The 20,711-nt window shown below is 51.3% G+C and overlaps 1 protein-coding gene across 1 annotated transcript in view; it reads right to left on the minus strand.

Moving 5' to 3' along the window:
- LOC147090497 (ATP-dependent chromatin remodeler CHD3-like) overlaps positions 1–20,711 on the minus strand; it is a 136,317-nt gene that overhangs the window by 31,708 nt on the left and 83,898 nt on the right. The window contains 9 exon segments of the mRNA XM_085977262.1: positions 959–1,103; positions 1,203–1,336; positions 2,390–2,475; positions 8,430–8,516; positions 12,040–12,217; positions 14,197–14,363; positions 15,411–15,642; positions 19,954–20,078; positions 20,217–20,334. Coding sequence (XP_085833388.1) covers positions 959–1,103; positions 1,203–1,336; positions 2,390–2,475; positions 8,430–8,516; positions 12,040–12,217; positions 14,197–14,363; positions 15,411–15,642; positions 19,954–20,078; positions 20,217–20,334 — 1,272 coding nt within the window.

The raw sequence follows: 20,711 nt of genomic DNA on the forward strand, positions 1-20,711 counted from the left end.
ATCCTCCCACTGTCACGTTCCTGTCACACCCTCCCACCATCACAGTCCTGACACACCCTCCCACTGTCACGCTCCTGTCGCACCCTCCCACTGTCATGTTCCTGTCACACCCTCCCACCATCACAGTCCTGACACACCCTTCCACTGTCACGCTCCTGTCACACCCTCCCACTGTCACACCTTCCCACTGTCACGCTCCTGTCACACCCTCCCACTGTCACGCTCCTGTCGCACCCTCCCAGTCACGTTCCTGTCACACCCTCCCACCATCACAGTCCTGACACACCCTTCCACTGTCACGCTCCTGTCGCACCCTCCCAGTCACACCTTCCCACTGTCACGCTCCTGTCACACCCTCCCACTGTCACGCTCATGTCACACCTTCCCACTGTCACGCTCCTGTCACACCCTCCCACTGTCATGCTCCGGTCACACCCTCCCACTGTCATGCTCCTGTCACACCCTCCCACTGTCACGTTCCTGTCACACCTTCCCACTGTCACGCTCCTGTTGCACCCTCCCACTGTCACGTTCCGGTCACACCCTCCCACTGTCACGCTCCCGTCACACCTTCCCAATGTCACGCTCCTGTCACACCTTCCCAATGTCACGATTCTGTCACACCCGCCCACTGTCACTCCCGTCACACCTTCCCACTATAACACTCCTGTCACACCCTCCCACTGTCACGTTTGTCACACCCTCCCACTGTCACGCTCCTGTCACACCCTCCTACTGTCACACCCTCCCACTGTCACGATTGTCACACCCTACATTGTCACGATTCTGTCACACCCTCTCACTGTCACGATTCTGTCACACCCTCCCACTGTCACGGTTCTGACATATCTTCCCAATGCCACGATTCGGTCACACCCTCCCACTGTCACACATTCCCGCTGTCATGTTTCTGTCACACCTTACTCCACATGCATTTCCCTAACAGTTTGACGCTAACCTTCTTCTTCACCAGCGACATGACTCCTATCCTGGTCAGAACCTGCTGCCTGGAGAGACCCTCTCGAGGGACCCCGTCCGCAAACGTCTCAGCACCATCAGCCCCAGGCTCGCACAAGTGTCTCATGAAGAGGGACACGTAGGCCCTATGATCAAACACACCGGCCTTAGAACGCTCACTGAATAAACGAGTTAAAGAAACAAAACAGTAAGGTTCCCAATATGAAGCAAGAGGGTGGACGTACTTGAACTCCTTCTCGCTCTTGACACGCAGATCCCTGACCAGCCACTGGGAGTTGAAGGCGTCCTGAGGAGGCATCCCCCATCTCATCACTGCATTGAGGAAGGCCTTTCTCTGACGAGTGTTAAATCCTAAAACCTGTCAGGGGGTGGGATGCGGGATCACAAAGTACAGACATTTCAGCCTGGAAGATGCACATTCGCTCGCTTTGGTTTGCGCAACGGCTTATTAGACTGTGGGAGGCAGCACAGCCCATGCCCAAAGCCCGCACCCGTGCACTTTAAAACCTCGGACCGATTCTGCCCAGCCCTGGCCCAGGAGCTCAGAAGACAATTGGGCTGCCCCTCGGGTGTGGTAACTTGGCACAGATTGAAAATCGCAGCTTTTCCCGACCCTGTTTGGGTAAGCACCACACCAGGCACTGTCTCAGCCATCGCCGAGCTCCCCTCTCCCGCCCACATTACCTTTATTCAACTGAAACCGGGATTTCTGCCATCAGTAAAGCCAAAAGTGGTCATTAAATAGTCACTGACCTCAGTCCCATTTCACATCCCCACCCTGTCCCCACACTGCAGCCGGAGACTGCAGTGACTGTACTGTGGTTTATTTCAGGACAGACTCCCTTCTGTCTGCCTGAGGAAGTCTCTCACAGTTTTAATGTTTGTCCTGTATGAGGGAAGGGGCCGGTTCTCAAGACCCCTTCTAGGAAATCAAGACAGTCAACATCAGTCAGTGACTCATTCACATGAGTAAGGCTATCATCACTTGGCAACCAACTTAAATCAGGACCTCAGCACTACTCCTTCACCCTCCCTCCCTCCCTCACTCTCGGCACTCACACTCCCTCCCTCCGCACACCCTCCCAGAAACAATTGTCCCTTGTCTCAATAAAATTGTTATGTATAATGCAGATACAGGGAAAATGTGGTTAACACCAGGAATGGGATGAAAAGTAGTCGGTACTGTTTCCCCATTACTCTGAGACAGGAGGACGCCCCTCCCTCCTCAGTCTGTTTGGCAGCACAAAGGGGTCACGCTCATTGTACTTCAAACCAGAGGAATTTACAGCACAGGAGGCGGCCATTTGGCCCAACTCGTCTGTGCTGACTCTTTGCTGGTGCAAAGTAAATCTAATCTGACTGCCCATCTGACTCCCATAGCCCTGCATCGCGCTCTGCTGCTCATAGATACCTCGATGTTCCCACCGACTCGAGCCAGCAATGGTGGAAGCGGTTTGTCCTTCTCGCCCCGGAGCTGACGCTTCGATTGCCGGCGACCTTAAGGGAAAAAGGAAAACTTTTACAGGAAGAACTTTACTCTACCAGCATTTATGGCTCTATTAGCATGTAGGGCCACTACAATCTATATACAGTCCCACCGAGCGTGTATGGAAAATACAATCTATATACAGTCCCACCGAGCGTGTAGGGCAAGTACAATCTATATACAGTCCCACAAAGCGTGTAGGGTAAGTACAATCTATATACAGTCCCACCGAGCATGTAGGGCAAGTACAATCTATATACAGTCCCACAAAGCGTGTAGGGCAAGTACAATCTATATACAGTCCCACCGAGCATGTAGGGCAAGTACAATCTATATACAGTCCCACCGAGCGTGTAGGGTAAGTACAATCTATATACAGTCCCACCGAGCATGTAGGGCAAGTACAATCTATATACAGTCCCACAAAGCGTGTAGGGCAAGTACAATCTATATACAGTCCCACTGAGCATGTAGGGCAAGTACAATCTATATACAGTCCCACTGCAGCGTGTAGGGTAAGTACAATCTATATACAGTCCCACTGAGCGTGTAGAGTAAGTACAATCTATATACAGTCCCACCGAGCGTGTAGGGCAAGTACAATCTATATACAGTCCCACCGAGCGTGTAGGGCAAATACAATCTATATACAGTCCCACTGAGCGTGTAGGGTAAGTACAATCTGTATACAGTCCCACCGAGCGTGTAGGGCAAGTACAATCTATATACAGTCCCACCGAGTGTGTAGGGCAAGTACAATCTATATACAGTCCCACTGCAGCGTGTAGGGTAAGTACAATCTATATACAGTCCCACTGAGCGTGTAGAGTAAGTACAATCTATATACAGTCCCACCGAGTGTGTAGGGTAAGTACAATCTATATACAGTCCCACTGAGCGTGTAGAGTAAGTACAATCTATATACAGTCCCACCGAGCGTGTAGGGCAAGTACAATCTATATACAGTCCCACCGAGCGTGTAGGGTAAGTACAATCTATATACAGTCCCACAGAGCGAATAGGGCAAATACAATCTATATACAGTCCCACTGCAGCGTGTAGGGTAAGTACAATCTATATACAGTCCAACAGAGCGTGTAGGGTAAGTACAATCTATATACAGTCCCACAAAGCGTGTAGGGTAAGTACAATCTATATACAGTCCCACCGAGCGTGTAGGGTAAGTACAATCTATATACAGTCCCACTGCAGCGTGTAGGGTAAGTACAATCTATATACAGTCCCACCGAGCGTGTAGGGTAAGTACAATCTATATACAGTCCCACAAAGCGTGTAGGGTAAGTACAATCTATATACAGTCCCACAAAGCGTGTAGGGCAAGTACAATCTATATACAGTCCCACCGAGCGTGTAGGGTAAGTACAATCTATATACAGTCCCACTGAGCGTGTAGAGTAAGTACAATCTATATACAGTCCCACCGAGTGTGTAGGGTAAGTACAATCTATATACAGTCCCACAGAGCGAATAGGGCATGTACAATCTATATACAGTCCAACAGAGCGTGTAGGGTAAGTACAATCTATATACAGTCCCACAGAGCGAGTAGGGCAAGTACAATCTATATACAGTCCCACCGAGCGAGTAGGGTAAGTACAATCTATATACAGTCCCACAGAGCGAGTAGGGCAAGTACAATCTATATACAGTCCCACCGAGCGTGTAGGGCAAGTACAATCTATATACAGTCCCACCGAGCGCATAGGGAAAGTACAATCTATATACAGTCCCACCGAGTGTGTAGGACAAGTACAATCTATATGCAGTCCCACTGCAGCGTGTAGGGCAAGTACAATCTATATACAGTTCCACTGCAGTGTGTAGAGCAAATACAATCTATATACAGTCCCACTTAGCGTGTAGAGCAAGTACAATCTATATACAGTCCCACCGAGCGTGTAGGGTAAGTACAATCTATATACAGTCCCACCGAGCGTGTAGGGTAAGTACAATCTATATACAGTCCCACTTAGCGTGTAGAGCAAGTACAATCTATATACAGTCCCACCGAGCGTGTAGGGTAAGTACAATCTATATACAGTCCCACAGAGCGTGTAGGGTAAGTACAATCTATATACAGTCCCACCGAGCGTGTAGGGTAAGTACAATCTATATACAGTCCCACCGAGCGTGTAGGGTAAGTACAATCTATATACAGTCCCACCGAGCGTGTAGAGCAAGTACAATCTATATACAGTCCCACAAAGCGTGTAGGGTAAGTACAATCTATATACAGTCCCACCGAGCATGTAGGGTAAGTACAATCTATATACAGTCCCACCGAGCATGTAGGGTAAGTACAATCTATATACAGTCCCACCGAGTGTGTAGGGTAAGTACAATCTATATACAGTCCCACAGAGCGAGTAGGGCATGTACAATCTATATACAGTCCCACTGCAGCGTGTAGGGTAAGTACAATCTATATACAGTCCCACCAAGCGTGTAGGGTAAGTACAATCTATATACAGTCCCACCGAGCGCATAGGGCAAGTACAATCTATATACAGTCCCACCGAGTGTGTAGGACAAGTACAATCTATATACAGTCCCACTGCAGCGTGTAGGGTAAGTACAATCTATATACAGTCCCACCAAGCGTGTAGGGTAAGTACAATCTATATACAGTCCCACAAAGCGTGTAGGGTAAGTACAATCTATATACAGTCCCACAAAGCGTGTAGGGTAAGTACAATCTATATACAGTCCCACTGAGCGTGTAGGGTAAGTACAATCTATATACAGTCCAACAGAGCGTGTAGGGCAAGTACAATCTATATACAGTCCCACAGAGCGAGTAGGGCATGTACAATCTATATACAGTCCCACTGCAGCGTGTAGGGTAAGTACAATCTATATACAGTCCCACCGAGCGTGTAGGACAAGTACAATCTATATACAGTCCCACAGAGCGAATAGGGCATGTACAATCTATATACAGTCCCACTGCAGCGTGTAGGGTAAGTACAATCTATATACAGTTCCACTGCAGTGTGTAGAGCAAATACAATCTATATACAGTCCCACTTAGCGTGTAGAGCAAGTACAATCTATATACAGTCCCACCGAGCGTGTAGGGCAAGTACAATCTATATACAGTCCTACTGCAGCGTGTAGGGCAAGAACAATCTATATGCAGTCCCACTGAGCGTGTAGAGTAGGTACAATCTATATACAGTCCCACCGAGCGTGTAGGGCAAGTATAATCTATATACAGTCCCACAGAGCATGTAGGGCAAGTACAATCTATATACAGTCCCACCGAGCGTGTAGGGCAAGTACAATCTGTATACAGTCCCACCGAGCGTGTAGGGCAAGTACAATCTATATACAGTGCCACTGAGCGTGTAGAGTAAGTACAATCTATATACAGTCCCACCGAGTGTGTAGGACAAGTACAATCTATATACAGTCCCACAGAGCGAATGGGGCGTGTACAATCTATATACAGTCCCACCGAGCGTGTAGGGCAAGTATAATCTATATACAGTCCCACAGAGCATGTAGGGCAAGTACAATCTATATACAGTCCCACAAAGCGTGTAGGGCAAGTACAATCTATATACAGTCCCACCGAGCGTGTAGGGCAAGTACAATCTGTATACAGTCCCACAAAGCGTGTAGGGTAAGTACAATCTATATACAGTCCCACAAAGCGTGTAGGGCAAATACAATCTGTATACAGTCCCACAGAGTGTGTAGGGCAAGTACAATCTATATACAGTCCCACCGAGCGTGTAGGGCAAATACAATCTATATACAGTCCCACAAAGCGTGTAGGGCAAGTACAATCTGTATACAGTCCCACCGAGCGTGTAGGGCAAATACAATCTATATACAGTCCCACAGAGTGTGTAGGGCAAGTACAATCTATATACAGTCCCACAGAGCGTGTAGGGCAAGTACAATCTGTATACAGTCCCACCGAGCGTGTAGGTAGGGCAAATACAATCTATATACAGTCCCACAGAGCGTGTAGGGCAAGTACAATCTATATACAGTCCCACCGAGCGTGTAGGTAGGGCAAATACAATCTATATACAGTCCCAGAGCGTGTAGGGCAAGTACAATCTGTATACAGTCCCAACTGCAGCGTGTAGGGTAAGTACAATCTGTATACAGTCCCACTGCAGCGTGTAGGGTAAGTACAATCTATATATACAGTCCCACCGAGCGTGTAGGGCAAGTACAATCTATATACAGTCCCACCGAGCGTGTAGGGCAAGTACAATCTATATACAGTCCCACTGCAGCGTGTAGGGTAAGTACAATCTATATACAGTCCCACCGAGCGTGTAGGGTAAGTACAATCTATATACAGTCCCACCGAGCGTGTAGGGCAAGTACAATCTATATACAGTCCCACTGCAGCGTGTAGGGTAAGTACAATCTATATACAGTCCCACTGCAGCGTGTAGGGTAAGTACAATCTATATACAGTCCCACCGAGCGTGTAGGGTAAGTACAATCTATATACAGTCCCACCGAGCGTGTAGGGTAAGTACAATCTATATACAGTCCCACTGCAGCGTGTAGGGTAAGTACAATCTATATACAGTCCCACCGAGCGTGTAGGGCAAGTACAATCTATATACAGTCCCACTGCAGCGTGTAGGGTAAGTACAATCTATATACAGTCCCACCGAGCGTGTAGGGCAAGTACAATCTATATACAGTCCCACTGCAGCGTGTAGGGTAAGTACAATCTATATACAGTCCCACTGCAGCGTGTAGGGTAAGTACAATCTATATACAGTCCCACTGCAGCGTGTAGGGTAAGTACAATCTATATACAGTCCCACCAAGCGTGTAGGGTAAGTACAATCTATATACAGTCCCACCAAGCGTGTAGGGTAAGTACAATCTATATACAGTCCCACCGAGCGTGTAGGGTAAGTACAATCTATATACAGTCCCACTTAGCGTGTAGGGTAAGTACAATCTATATACAGTCCCACCGAGCGTGTAGGTAGGGCAAGTACAATCTATATACAGTCCCACCAAGCGTGTAGGGTAAGTACAATCTATATACAGTCCCACTGCAGCGTGTAGGGCAAATACAATCTATATACAGTCCCACTGCAGCGTGTAGGGTAAGTACAATCTATATACAGTCCCACCGAGCGTGTAGGGCAAGTACAATCTATATACAGTCCCACTGCAGCGTGTAGGGTAAGTACAATCTATATACAGTCCCACCGAGCGTGTAGGGTAAGTACAATCTATATATACAGTCCCACTGCAGCGTGTAGGGTAAGTACAATGTATATACAGTCCCACCGAGCGTGTAGGGTAAGTACAATCTATATACAGTCCCACCGCAGCGTGTAGGGTAAGTACAATCTATATACAGTCCCACCGCAGCGTGTAGGGTAAGTACAATCTATATATACAGTCCCACTGCAGCGTGTAGGGTAAGTACAATCTATATACAGTCCCACCGAGCGTGTAGGGTAAGTACAATCTATATACAGTCCCACAAAGCGTGTAGGGTAAGTACAATCTATATATACAGTCCCACTGCAGCGTGTAGGGTAAGTACAATCTATATACAGTCCCACCGAGCGTGTAGGGCAAGTACAATCTATATACAGTCCCACTGCAGCGTGTAGAGTAAGTACAATCTATATACAGTCCCACCGAGCGTGTAGGGCAAGTACAATCTATATACAGTCCCACTGAGCGTGTAGGGTAAGTACAATCTATATACAGTCCCACCAAGCGTGTAGGGTAAGTACAATCTATATACAGTCCCACTGCAGCGTGTAGGGTAAGTACAATCTATATACAGTCCCACTGCAGCGTGTAGGGTAAGTACAATGTATACACTGTCCCATCTGCCCGTCACTTCTATCGGCGGACCCTTTTTTTTTTTAAAAACAAAAAAAAAACCAAGTGCAAATTGCCGATCCAGAATCGAGGGAATCAAAATTTAAAGAGAGACCTTCAGGCCTTTCATCAAAGTCTTCGTCCTCTTCCTCTGAGCCAACCGAGTATTCTGATTGGTTATCTGAAACATCATCCTGCCATTCTGCAGCACAAAAGAGAAGGGATTAAAAAAAAGAAAACCTCACTTATTACTTGTCTTTTCAACTTGTTGCTTTCTTTGTTAAATACACAAGATTGCCTGCGCTTCACTTTTTCGTTTCTCACATCAGGGTTGTCGTGCTCACCAAGTCTCCTTCGAGCTACGAGGCAAGCTTCCAAGCACTTCGATCGAGGAGACCGCTTGGTCAGCCAGCTTGGAAATATGTTCTTGTTGGCGATTCGTTTTTCGTTTTAAAACTCCGGCCAGAATGAACGGAAATTCATCTGAAGCTGGTGCTGCCCAGGAGTTTAAAATTGAGCAGGATCGCACAAAGAGGGGGCTGCACAGGAAGTGGCGCGAAACTCAGCTCCCCACCCGTTGGGGTGCACAGGACGAACCACTGAACGTGGCAATCGTCAACATTCAAGGGGGCATCGTGAATCGAGCGCACGAACCCGTCGCTCCTCGCTGGGGGCTGAGCCCTGCAACATCTGCCCTTCACTCCCTGCTTTTGTTTAGCTCCTACAGTTTCCTTCTCTCCCCTCACACCATCCCCCAACCACCCCCCCCCACCCCCCTCCCCGAACCCAGCCTATGGGTAGAACCGTGTCAAGACTGGCGTAAGATTTTGGGCGTTCATCTCCTTTTCTATCGTAAGATGGTTACAACATGGAAGGAGGCCATTCCGCCCATCGTGCCTGTGCCGGCACCAGCAGTCTTGCGTGTCCACCTTGCTCACACCCTGTCGTAACAAAGTCACATCACACAACCTGTATCGGAGCAACATCAGTAACATACATCAAAGGCGGCTTACCCGGAGAAGAGACTCACTTGAGAGCCACTCTCAGAGCAACCGCATGCAGTTTAAACTTTTCTTCTCGGCAAACATTGCTGGGTTCCTTCTCTCTCTCTCTCCATACCTGGCAGGCTGTGAACTGGGGCCCAAGGAAAAGACTGCAAACAGCGAAGGACCCAACCGTGGGTATCAGTGACCTGTATCCACTCTGCACAGCTGCTCCAGCACCGCCTTTGCTGGAACATTTGACCGCAGCAAGACGGAGCCACCAGTGGTGAGCAAGGTAAGTCGCCCACCTGCTGTGCGCACCTCACACTGGTCCTGACACGTTGGAATAAACAAAGAACTCGCATTTACATAGCACCTTTCACCTAAGGGTGTCCCAAAGCGCTTTACAGACCATTAAGTACATTTGAAGTGTAGTCATTGTTGTAATGTAGGAAACGTGGCAGCCAATTTGCGGCACTGCAAACTCCCACAAACAGCAATGAGATAAATGACCAGATAATCTGCTTTAGTGATGTTGGTCGTGGGGTAAATATTGGCCCCAGGACACCAGGGAGCACTCCCCTGCTCTTCTTCCAATAGTGGCCGTGGGATCTTCTACATCCACCTAAGAGAGCAGACGGGGCCTCGGTTTAACGTCTCATCCGAAAGACGGCACCTCCGACAGTGCAGCCCTCCCTCAGTACGGCACTGGAGTTGGGAGAGAATTATAAGCTGCATACACAGTTGTAGCTCTTCCTCCGAAGGGATTCCTTTGTCCGATTCTTCTTGTTGATGGAGTTGTGAATGACTGGTGCGGTTTGTGTATCCTTCTTTACCCATCGCACGGAAAGCTCAGGCTACCCTTGTGCCCAGTCAATCCTGCATCCTCTTGCTGCAATGGGGCAGGGGCGACTGCAGCTGGACCTCCCCTGACCGAGCAATGGACTACTGCACTTTGAGGCCCCCAATATCACTAAAAAAACAGAGGATCTGGCCATTTACCACATTGCTGTTTGCAGGACCTTGCTGTGTGAAAAGTGGCGTTTCCCTACATTTACAACAGTGACCACACTTCAAAAAGTACTTCATTGGCTGTAAAGTGCTTTGAGACATCCGGTGGTCGTGAAGGGCGCTATAGAAATGCAAGTACTTTCTTTATTAGAATTTGAGTCAACTGCAGACAAAGCCCATCAGATTTACACCTTTACACCAACAACAACTTGCATTTATACAGCGCCTTTAATGTAGTAGAAGAACATCCCAAGGCGCGTTATCAAACAAAATTTGACACTGCCACATTAGGGCAAGTGACCAAAAGCTTGGTCAAAGAGGTAGGTTTTAAGGAGTGTCTTAAAGGAGGAGAGAGAGAGGCGGAGAGGTTTAGGGAGGGAATTCCAGAGCTTCGGGTCCAGGCAGCTGAAGGCACGGCTGCCAATGGTGGAGCGATGGAAATCGGGGACACGCAAGAGGCCAGAATTGGAGGAGCGCAGAGATCTTGGAGAGTAAGCTAAGTTACGACTCAAACTTATAACTAAAAAGGGGGTGCGTTGTCAGCTTTGCACCTACCGTGGGCTCTGCAGATCGGACAGTTGGGAGTGCTCAGTTGGCAGCCCAGGCTGGCCCAGCAGGAACCCGTGGTGCTTGCTCGAGCAATGTGGAAAACGACGGGCATTCCCAACCAATTTTCCCGAAACACAATAAAGGTGGGCACGTTCACTCCGCTAAGAGGGTCAGGCTGTTAGGCGGCAGGAAGAATATGGTGTCTAGCGATGGCGTCTTACTTTAGGAAGGATGTCATGGTGGTGGAGAAGAAATTCATTAAGTAAATAAGGGGAGCTTTCCACTGGCGGGAGGGGCGGTAACCAGAGGATGCGGATTTGAAGTAATTGGCAAAAGAACCAGAGGGGAGATGAGGAAATTATTTTACTGCAGCGAGTTATGATCTGGAGTGCGCTGCCTGAAAGGGCGGTGGAAGCGGAGTCAATAGTAACTTTCAAAAGGGGGAATTGGATAAATACTTGAAAAGGAAAAATGTACAGGGCTGTGGGGAAAAGAGCGGGGTTCAGTGGGATTAATTGGCGAGCTCATTCAAAGAGCCGGCACAGGCACGATGGGTGGAATGGCCTCTTCGCTGTATCATTCTATGATCCCAGAAATGAGAGGCTTTAGTTGGGAGGAGAGACTCGAGAAACTGGAATTCTTTTAATTCGAACAGAGAAGGTTAAGAGGAGGTCCGATGGAGGTGTTGAGAAATATGAGATGTTTTGATAAAAGTGAATCGGGAAGAACTATTTCCACCGGTCAGGGATTCAATAACTAGAGGGCCTCAATTTAAGATCATCACCAAAGGAACAAAGGGGGAGATTTTTTTTTTTTTTTTTTTTTTTTTTTTTTTAAGAAACTGTGCAGGAATTAGAATCTGGAATAGCTTTTTAAAAGGGAAGCGGAGAAATATTTGAAAAAGAAAATGTAAAAGGGTACGGGGAAAAGGGCAGGGGAATGGGACTAAAAGGGGCAGTTCTTTCAAAGAGGTGGCACAGGCAGACGATAGGCCGAATGGCCTCTTCCGCCCGTGCTGTAAAACTCTACCATTGTATGGCTGGTGGGGAGGAGAAGAGTTGAATGACACATTTAGACTGGGATCTCAGCTCTGGTCTCCCAGCTCAGCATTTTCCGCCCGTTCCTTGCCAGCCCCCGATCCGGTGGTCGCTCGGCCCAGAGGCGGACGGCGCTGCCGCTTACCTTGATCCTCCTGGGCGGCGTCGTTGTAGTTGACCTGCTTGCGGACCCGCTTGCCCTTGCCCAGGTTGCGCGCCAGGTCCTCCTGCTGCTGCTCGTAGTGGTGCCGCAGCAGCTTCTCCCAGTAGTCGGGGTCCACGTTCTCCTCTTGCTTGATAATCTCCCTCTCGATCTCCTCTTCCTGCAGGTGCGCAGAAAAAAACAAACAAACCCCCGTCTCCGTTAGCAAGTGTCGGAGCTGGTCAATCACAAGCGCCTCCGTGGGAACCAAGTGTTTGCAGACGTCAAGACGGTCTGCAATGGCTCTCGTACGGATAGGTGTACCAGGTAGAATAGCTCATAGTAAGCTGTCCTTAATATGAAATATATACACACGTATATTGAAGATTGATTCTGCAGTGGTTACGGAAGTATAGTTGACATTACCTCATTAACCATTCATGAGAACAAAAACAACAACTTGTATTTATATAGAATAAAAACAGAAAATGTTGGAAATACTCAACAGGTCAGGCAGCATCTGTAGAGAGGGAAACAGAGCTAATGTTTCAGGTCGATGACCCTTCGTCAGAACTGGAAAAAGCTGGAAATGGAACAGGTTTTTAAGCGAGTGCAGGGGCCGGGACAGGGGGGAGGGGAGGGGAGGAAAGAACAAAAGGGAAGGTCTGTGATAGGGTGGAGGGCAGGAGAGATTAAGGGACAAAAGGGATGATGGTGCGAGGCAAAAGGAAATGGTAATGGGACAAGTTAAGAAACAAACAGATGGCTCTAGATGAAGTGTAAATGACACTGGCAGAATGATCGACAGCTGCCATATGAGAGATTAAAAAAAAAGATAGGGGCAGAGGTTAAGATCTGAAATTGTTGAACTCGATGTCGAGTCCAGAAGGTTGTAAAGTGCCTAATCGAAAGATGAGGTGCTGTTCCTCGAGCTTACGTTGAGCTTCATTGGAACAGTGTAAGAGGCCACGGACGGAGGTGTCTGACTGGGAGTGGAGCGGAGAATTAAAGTGACAGGCGGCCGGATGCTCGGGGTCACCCTTACAGGCTGAACGGAGGAGTTCCGCAAAGCGGTCACCCAATCTGCGTTTGGTCTCCCCAATGTAGGGAAGACCGCATCGTGAGCAGCAAATACAGTATACTAGATTGCAAGAAGTACAAGTAAATCTAGCGCCTTTAACGTAGTAAAACGCCCCAAGGTGCTTCACAGGAGCGTTATCAAACTAAACTTGACACCGAGCCACACAAGGAGACATTAGAGCAGATGAGAAAAAGCTTGGTCAAAGAGGGAGGTTTTAAGGAGTGTCTTAAAGGAGGAGAGAGAGGCAGAGAGGTTTTGGGGAGGGAATTCCGGAGCTTAGGGCCTGGGCAGCTGAAGGCACGGCCGCCAATGGTGGAGCGATTAAAATGGGGGATCCTCAAGAGGCCAGAATTAGAGGAGCGCAGAGATCTCAGGGGGGTTGTGGGGCTGGAGGAGGTTACAGTGATAGGGAGGGGTGAGGCCATGGAAGGACTTGAAAACCAGGATGAGAATTTTTTCAAAAATTGAGAAGAGTTAAGAATTACAGTTTCAAAAATTGCAGATGACACCAACTTGGGGGTAGAGTTAATACTGAGGAGGACCGCGACAAAATACAAGAGGACGGTAATAAACTTGCAGAAATGGGCGTGTAAACGGCAAATGAATTTCAAGACAGACAAGTGTGAGGCGGTGCATTTTGGTAGCAGGAATAAGGAGGTCACATACTGCTTGGAATATGTGAGTCTAAATGGGGTTTCAGGTCGATGACCTTTCGTCAGAGCTCACCGACCTGAAACATTAACACTGTTTCTCTCTCCACAGATCCTGGATATTTTGGCATTTTCTGTTTTTACTTCAGATTTCCAGCAACGGCAGTATTTTGCTTTTTTTGCTCTGTTGTGTTATAAAATGAGTTTTAGCTGTCTATAGTTCAGTGGGTCAGAAAAGACAGTTGCATTGTGACAAACATGTGCTAGCAGCGCGACGTTCAGATGGATAAACAGAGGAATGTTATCTCGCTGGGAAGCAGTACCGCTGACGGGTAGGCCGAGTTACAGCACTCGTGATGCAAGCTTTAGATTAGACGTTACGCCTGCGTTTTCCAAAATGGTCCACTTAATTCAGCCAGCCTCGCTTACCTTGTCCTCCTCCCGGACGACATACTGGGCCACTTTGAAGGAGGTGAGGTACTCGTTCATGCTCTGCATATCCGTGTCTTCTGTCGCGTTTTGGTCCCTGTCCAGCAGTCGATCGATGGCAGCCCCGTCGTAGTGGATAACGCTGCTGTCTTCATCCCGGTTATCGCCTGGAAACACATTGGGAGGGAAAGGTGAGCGCCACCCGAGGATTCGCGTTTTCAGGAATGATTGTGGGAGTGGGGGGGGGGGGGGGGTGGTAAACATGGAAATGTATTCTGAAAGAAGAACTGGTTCATGGACCCTCTTCCCGACTCCAGCCCACCAAGTACAGAACTTATCCATACACACCATGTTTTTTATTTCTCTCTCTCGCTCGCTCGCTCGAGAGAGACTCAGCTGCCTAGGGGAGTAAGAAGATAGTTGCAGATTTTGCAAAACAAAACACTCAGCACGATAGCAAAAAGAAAACCCCGACAGCTTGAGTAATCTCAGAGCGCCTCCCATTACCGGCTCCCACCCACTGCTGTTTCTTACTGTTTTCCTGCTCCAGTTACACAGAATTTCACAGCACAGAAGCAGGCTGTTTGTGCTCCACACAAGCCTCCTCCCACCCTCCTTCATCTCACCCCATCAACATATCCTTCTATTCCTTTCGCCCTCATGTGTTTATCTAGCTTCCCCTTAAATGCATCTCTGTTATTCGCCTCAACCACTCCCTGTGGTGGCGAGTTCCACATTCTCACCACTCTGTGGGTAGAGAGGCTTCTCCTGAATTCCTTATTGGATTTATTAGTGTCTATCCTATATTTATGGCATCTAGTTTTAGACTCCCCCACAAGTGGAAACATCTTCTCTACGTCGACCCTATCGAATCCCCTTCATCATTTTAAAGACCTCTATCAGGTCACCCCCTCAGCCTTCTCTTTTCTGGAGAAAAGAGCCCCAGCCTGTTTAGTCTTTCCTGATAGTTATACCCTCTCCGTTCTGGTGTCGTTCTAGTAAATCTTTTTGGCACCTTCTCCAGTGCCTCTATATCCTTTTGTGTAATATGGAGACCAGAACTGTGCACCGTACTCCAAGTGTGGTCAACCAAGGCTCTATTCTATTCCTCTAGAAATTAACTCCACTTCTAGAGGGACAGAACAGTTCCTCCCTTTCGCACTGACCAGCTCCAGCTCTGTGACCAAGGTTCGATTCCCCTTCGATCTTCTTACCTTCGATGTCTCCTTTAAAGAGCTCCTCCGTGCCGAACTTGAGGATATCGTCCAGCTCCTGCTTGGACATGCTCCCGGTCTTGGAGCCCAGGCCGGGCCGGACCACCAAGTGAGTGAGCATCATCTTGCGCTTGGCCACTTGCGTGATTCTCTCCTCCACGGAGGCCCGAGTGACGAAGCGGTAGATCATCACTTTGTTCGCTTGACCGATACGGTGGGCTCTGCTGAAGGCCTGAAGTACGAAAAGGGCACCAAAGTCATGGGGATGACGCGGGACAGACTGCAGCAACGTTCAAAATCAACCAGACATTCTAGGAACACGAGGAGGCCATTCAGCCCCTCCAGCCTGCTTCGCCATTCAATTAGATCGTGGTTGATCTGTACCTCATTTACCCACCTTTGCTCGATATCCCTCGAGACTCATACCCAACAAAAATCTATCAACCTCAGTCTTGAAATTTTCAATTCACCCCCAGCATCCGCACCATTTTTTTTGGGGGGTGCGGAGGGGAAAGAGACTTCCAGATTTCCACTACCCTTTGTGTGAAGAAGTGCTTCCTGACATCACCCCTGAACGACCTGGCTCTAACTTTAAGTTTATGCCCCTTTGTTCTGGACTCCCCCCACTGGAGGAAATAGTTTCACTCCATCTACCCAATCGAATCCTTTAATCACCTTAAACACCGTGATTAGATCCCCCCTTAATCTTCTATACTCGAGGGAATACAAGCCTGGTCTGTGCAACCTGTCCTCTCAATTTAACCCCGGTATCATTCTGGTGAATCTGCGCTGCACCCCCTCCAAAGCCAATACATCCTTCCTGATCTCAGACTAGGGCCGCAGTCGAGTTCCTGTAATTCAGGACCGTTCCATAATGCCTCGGAGGCCACATATAAAGTTGAAACCTTCCTCTCCACTAAAGGGCAGATTATTTCGATTTGCTGCTGCTAACGTGTTTCGGTGGGCTGATTCATCCAGCAGTTAAGCAACAGGGCTAAAGACAGCCCTTGCCAAACCTCGCTGCCCCACAAGATTCAAACAGCACAGGTCAGAGGACAAGAAATACAAGGGCAGTGGAAGAGCTGTGTGTGTCATATTGTCAAGTCCCACGTGCCCGCCGAGGGTTCTTTGTACTCTACCACCCTTGCTAAAATTGTCCTTCAGCAAAGGAGGGGAGAGACCCGTCAAGTTCCCCCCTACTGCTCTCTGTCCAGTTGCCCTTGCTGGCGAGTGGAGGTGGGGTGAAACCTGGACTGGGCCTGGCTCCAGCAGCCTCTGCTGTTGTTTAGCTCGCTGTCATTTACCCTCACCCCACCCCTCCCCCATTCATCCCCCCGGATATTATCCCCACCCCACCCCTCCCCCATTCACCCCCCGGATATTATCCCCACCCCGCACCTCCCCCATTCACCCCCCCCGGATATTATCCCCACCCCGCTCCTCCCCCATTCACCCCCCGGATATTATCCCCACCCCGCTCCTCCCCCATTCACCCCCCCCCGGATATTATCTCCAACCCGCTCCTCCCCCATTCACCCCCCGGATATTATCCCCACCCCGCTCCTCCCCCATTCACCCCCCGGATATTATCCCCACCCCGCTCCTCCCCCATTCACCCCCCCCACCGGATATTATCACCACCCCGCTCCTCCCCATTCATCCCCCGGATATTATCCCCACCCCGCTCCTCCCTTATTCACCCCCCCGGATATTATCCCCACCCCGCTCCTCCCCCATTCACCCCCCGGATATTATCCCCACCCCGCTCCTCCCTCATTCACCCCCCCGGATATTATCCCCACCCCGCTCCTCCCCCATTCACCCCCCGGATATTATCCCCACCCCGCTCCTCCCCCATTCACCCCCCCGGATATTATCCCCACCCCGCTCCTCCCCCATTCACCGCCCGGATATTATCCCCACCCCGCTCCTCCCTCATTCACCCCCCCGGATATTATCCCCACCCCGCTCCTCCCCCATTCACCCCCCGGATATTATCCCCACCCCGCTCCTCCCCCATTCACCCCCCGGATATTATCCCCACCCCGCTCCTCCCCCATTCACCCCCCCCACCGGATATTATCACCACCCCGCTCCTCCCCCATTCACCCCCCCGGATATTATCCCCACCCCGCTCCTCCCCCATTCACCCCCCCCCCCCGGATATTATCCCCACCCCGCTCCTCCCCCATTCACCCCCCGGATATTATCCCCATCCCGCTCCTCCCCCATTCACCACCACCCCCCCCCCCCGGATATTATCCCCACCCCGCCCCTCCCCCATTCACCCCCCGGATATTATCCCCACCCCGCTCCTCCCCCATTCACCCCCCAATATTATCCCCACCCCTCCCCCATTCACCCCCGGATATTATCCCCACCCGCCCCTCCCCCATTCACCCCCCCCGGATATTATCCCCACCCCGCTCCTCCCCCATTCACCCCCCGGATATTATCCCCACCCCGCTCCTCCCCCATTCACCCCCCGGATATTATCCCCACCCCGCTCCTCCCCCATTCACCCCCCGGATATTATCCCCACCCCGCTCCTCCCCCATTCACCCCCCGGATATTATCACCACCCCGCCCCTCCCCCATTCACCCCCCCCCCGGATATTATCCCCACCCCGCTCCACCCCCCCGGATATTATCCCCACCCCGCTCCTCCCCCATTCACCCCCCGGATATTATCCCCACCCCGCTCCTCCCCATTCACCCCCCGGATATTATCCCCACCCCGCTCCTCCCCCATTCACCCCCCGGATATTATCCCCACCCCGCTCCTCCCCCATTCACCCCCCGGATATTATCCCCACCCCGCTCCTCCCTCATTCACCCCCCCGGATATTATCCCCACCCCGCTCCTCCCCCATTCACCCCCCGGATATTATCCCCACCCCGCTCCTCCCCCATTCACCCCCCCGGATATTATCCCCACCCCGCTCCTCCCCCATTCACCCCCCGGATATTATCCCCACCCCGCTCCTCCCCCATTCACCCCCCGGATATTATCCCCACCCCGCTCCTCCCTCATTCACCCCCCCGGATATTATCCCCACCCCGCTCCTCCCCCATTCACCCCCCGGATATTATCCCCACCCCGCTCCTCCCCCATTCACCCCCCGGATATTATCCCCACCCCGCTCCTCCCTCATTCACCCCCCCGGATATTATCCCCACCCCGCTCCTCCCCCATTCACCCCCCGGATATTATCCCCACCCCGCTCCTCCCCCATTCACCCCCCGGATATTATCCCCACCCCGCTCCTCCCCCATTCACCCCCCGGATATTATCACCACCCCGCTCCTCCCCCATTCACCCACCCCCCCCCGGATATTATCCCCACCCCGCACCTCCCCCAGTCACCACCCCCCCCCCCCCGGATATTATCCCCACCCCGCACCTCCCCCATTCACCACCCCCCCCCCCCGGATATTATCCCCACCCCGCACCTACCCCATTCACCACCCCCGCCCCCGGATATTATCCCCACCCCGCTCCTCCCCCATTCACCACCCCCCGGATATTATCCCCACCCCGCTCCTCCCCCATTCACCACCCCCCGGATATTATCCCCACCCCGCTCCTCCCCCATTCGCCCCCCCCGGATATTATCCCCACCCCGCTCCTCCCCCATTCGCCCCCCCCGGATATTATCCCCACCCCGCTCCTCCCCCATTCACCCCCCCCCGGATATTATCCCCACCCCGCTCCTCCCCCATTCACCCCCCGGATATTATCCCCACCCCGCTCCTCCCCCATTCACCCCCCCCCGGATATTATCCCCACCCCGCTCCTCCCCCATTCACCCCCCCCGGATATTATCCCCACCCCGCTCCTCCCCCATTCACCCCCCCCCGGATATTATCCCCACCCCGCTCCTCCCCCATTCACCCCCCGGATATTATCCCCACCCCGCTCCTCCCCCATTCACCCCCCCCCGGATATTATCCCCACCCCGCTCCTCCCCCATTCACCCCCCCCCGGATATTATCCCCACCCCGCTCCTCCCCCATTCACCCCCCGGATATTATCCCCACCCCGCTCCTCCCCCATTCACCCCCCCGGATATTATCACCACCCCGCTCCTCCCCCATTCACCCCCCGGATATTATCCCCACCCCGCTCCTCCCCCATTCACCCCCCCGGATATTATCCCCACCCCGCTCCTCCCCCATTCACCCCCCCGGATATTATCCCCACCCCGCTCCTCCCCATTCACCCCCCGGATATTATCACCACCCCGCTCCTCCCCCATTCACCCCCCGGATATTATCCCCACCCCGCTCCTCCCCATTCACCCCCCGGATATTATCACCACCCCGCTCCTCCCCCATTCACCCCCCGGATATTATCCCCACCCCGCTCCTCCCCATTCACCCCCCAATATTATCACCACCCCGCCCCTCCCCCATTCACCCCCCCCGGATATTATCCCCACCCCGCTCCTCCCCCATTCACCCCCCCCCCGGATATTATCCCCACCCCGCTCCTCCCCCATTCACCCCCGGATATTATCCTCACCCCTCCCCCGTTCCGTACCTGGATGTCGTTGTGAGGGTTCCAGTCCGAGTCGAAGATGACGACAGTGTCGGCTGTGGCCAAGTTAATCCCCAGCCCCCCGGCTCTGGTCGAGAGCAGGAAGCAGAACTGCACAGCACCCGGCGCTGAGAAAAGGACAAACAGAGCGAGCGTGAGGGAGAGGCAGGAGCGGAGGGCGGGGGCGGAGATGGAGGGGGGAGAGGGGAAATTACGAGTAACCCCGCCTCAGAAATAGATTCAAACTCGGCTCCTGTGGCACTCACCATTGAATCGATCAATGGCATCCTGCCTCATTGCGCCGGTGACACTCCCATCGATCCTTTCGTACTTGTAGCCCTCGAAGTCCATGAAGTCTTCCAACAGGTCCAACATTTTAGTCATCTGAAAAAAGGGGAAGCCAGCGACAGGGCGGTTTACCGGTTTGGTGGAAGCTTCCGCAACACAGTCCAGTTTACGAAAAAAAACTACACGAGAACGTGCCTTGAAACTCAGCTGTGTAAGTATCAGCACGCCTAGGGTTACTGCGTTAGTGTCAAATTCTTTTGCCTGGTGCTTTAATGGGTGTGCCAACCAAAGACTCAATCACACAACCCAGGCTGACCTCCAGGGCCGTACTGAACGAGCACCGTATTGGCGGGGAGGGGGCGCACGCTTTAAGCCGCACGTTAAGTGAAGGTCACACTTGGTAGGTTTCTGAGCAGCGAGTTGCTCGGAATACACTTTCACAGACCCCCTTAAAGCCACTCCTCGCAGGGACG

Source organism: Somniosus microcephalus, unplaced genomic scaffold (assembly GCF_052327205.1).
Source record: "Somniosus microcephalus isolate GS21.2 unplaced genomic scaffold, FLI_Smic_1.0 unresolved_chr4, whole genome shotgun sequence".
NCBI lineage: Eukaryota > Metazoa > Chordata > Chondrichthyes > Squaliformes > Somniosidae > Somniosus > Somniosus microcephalus.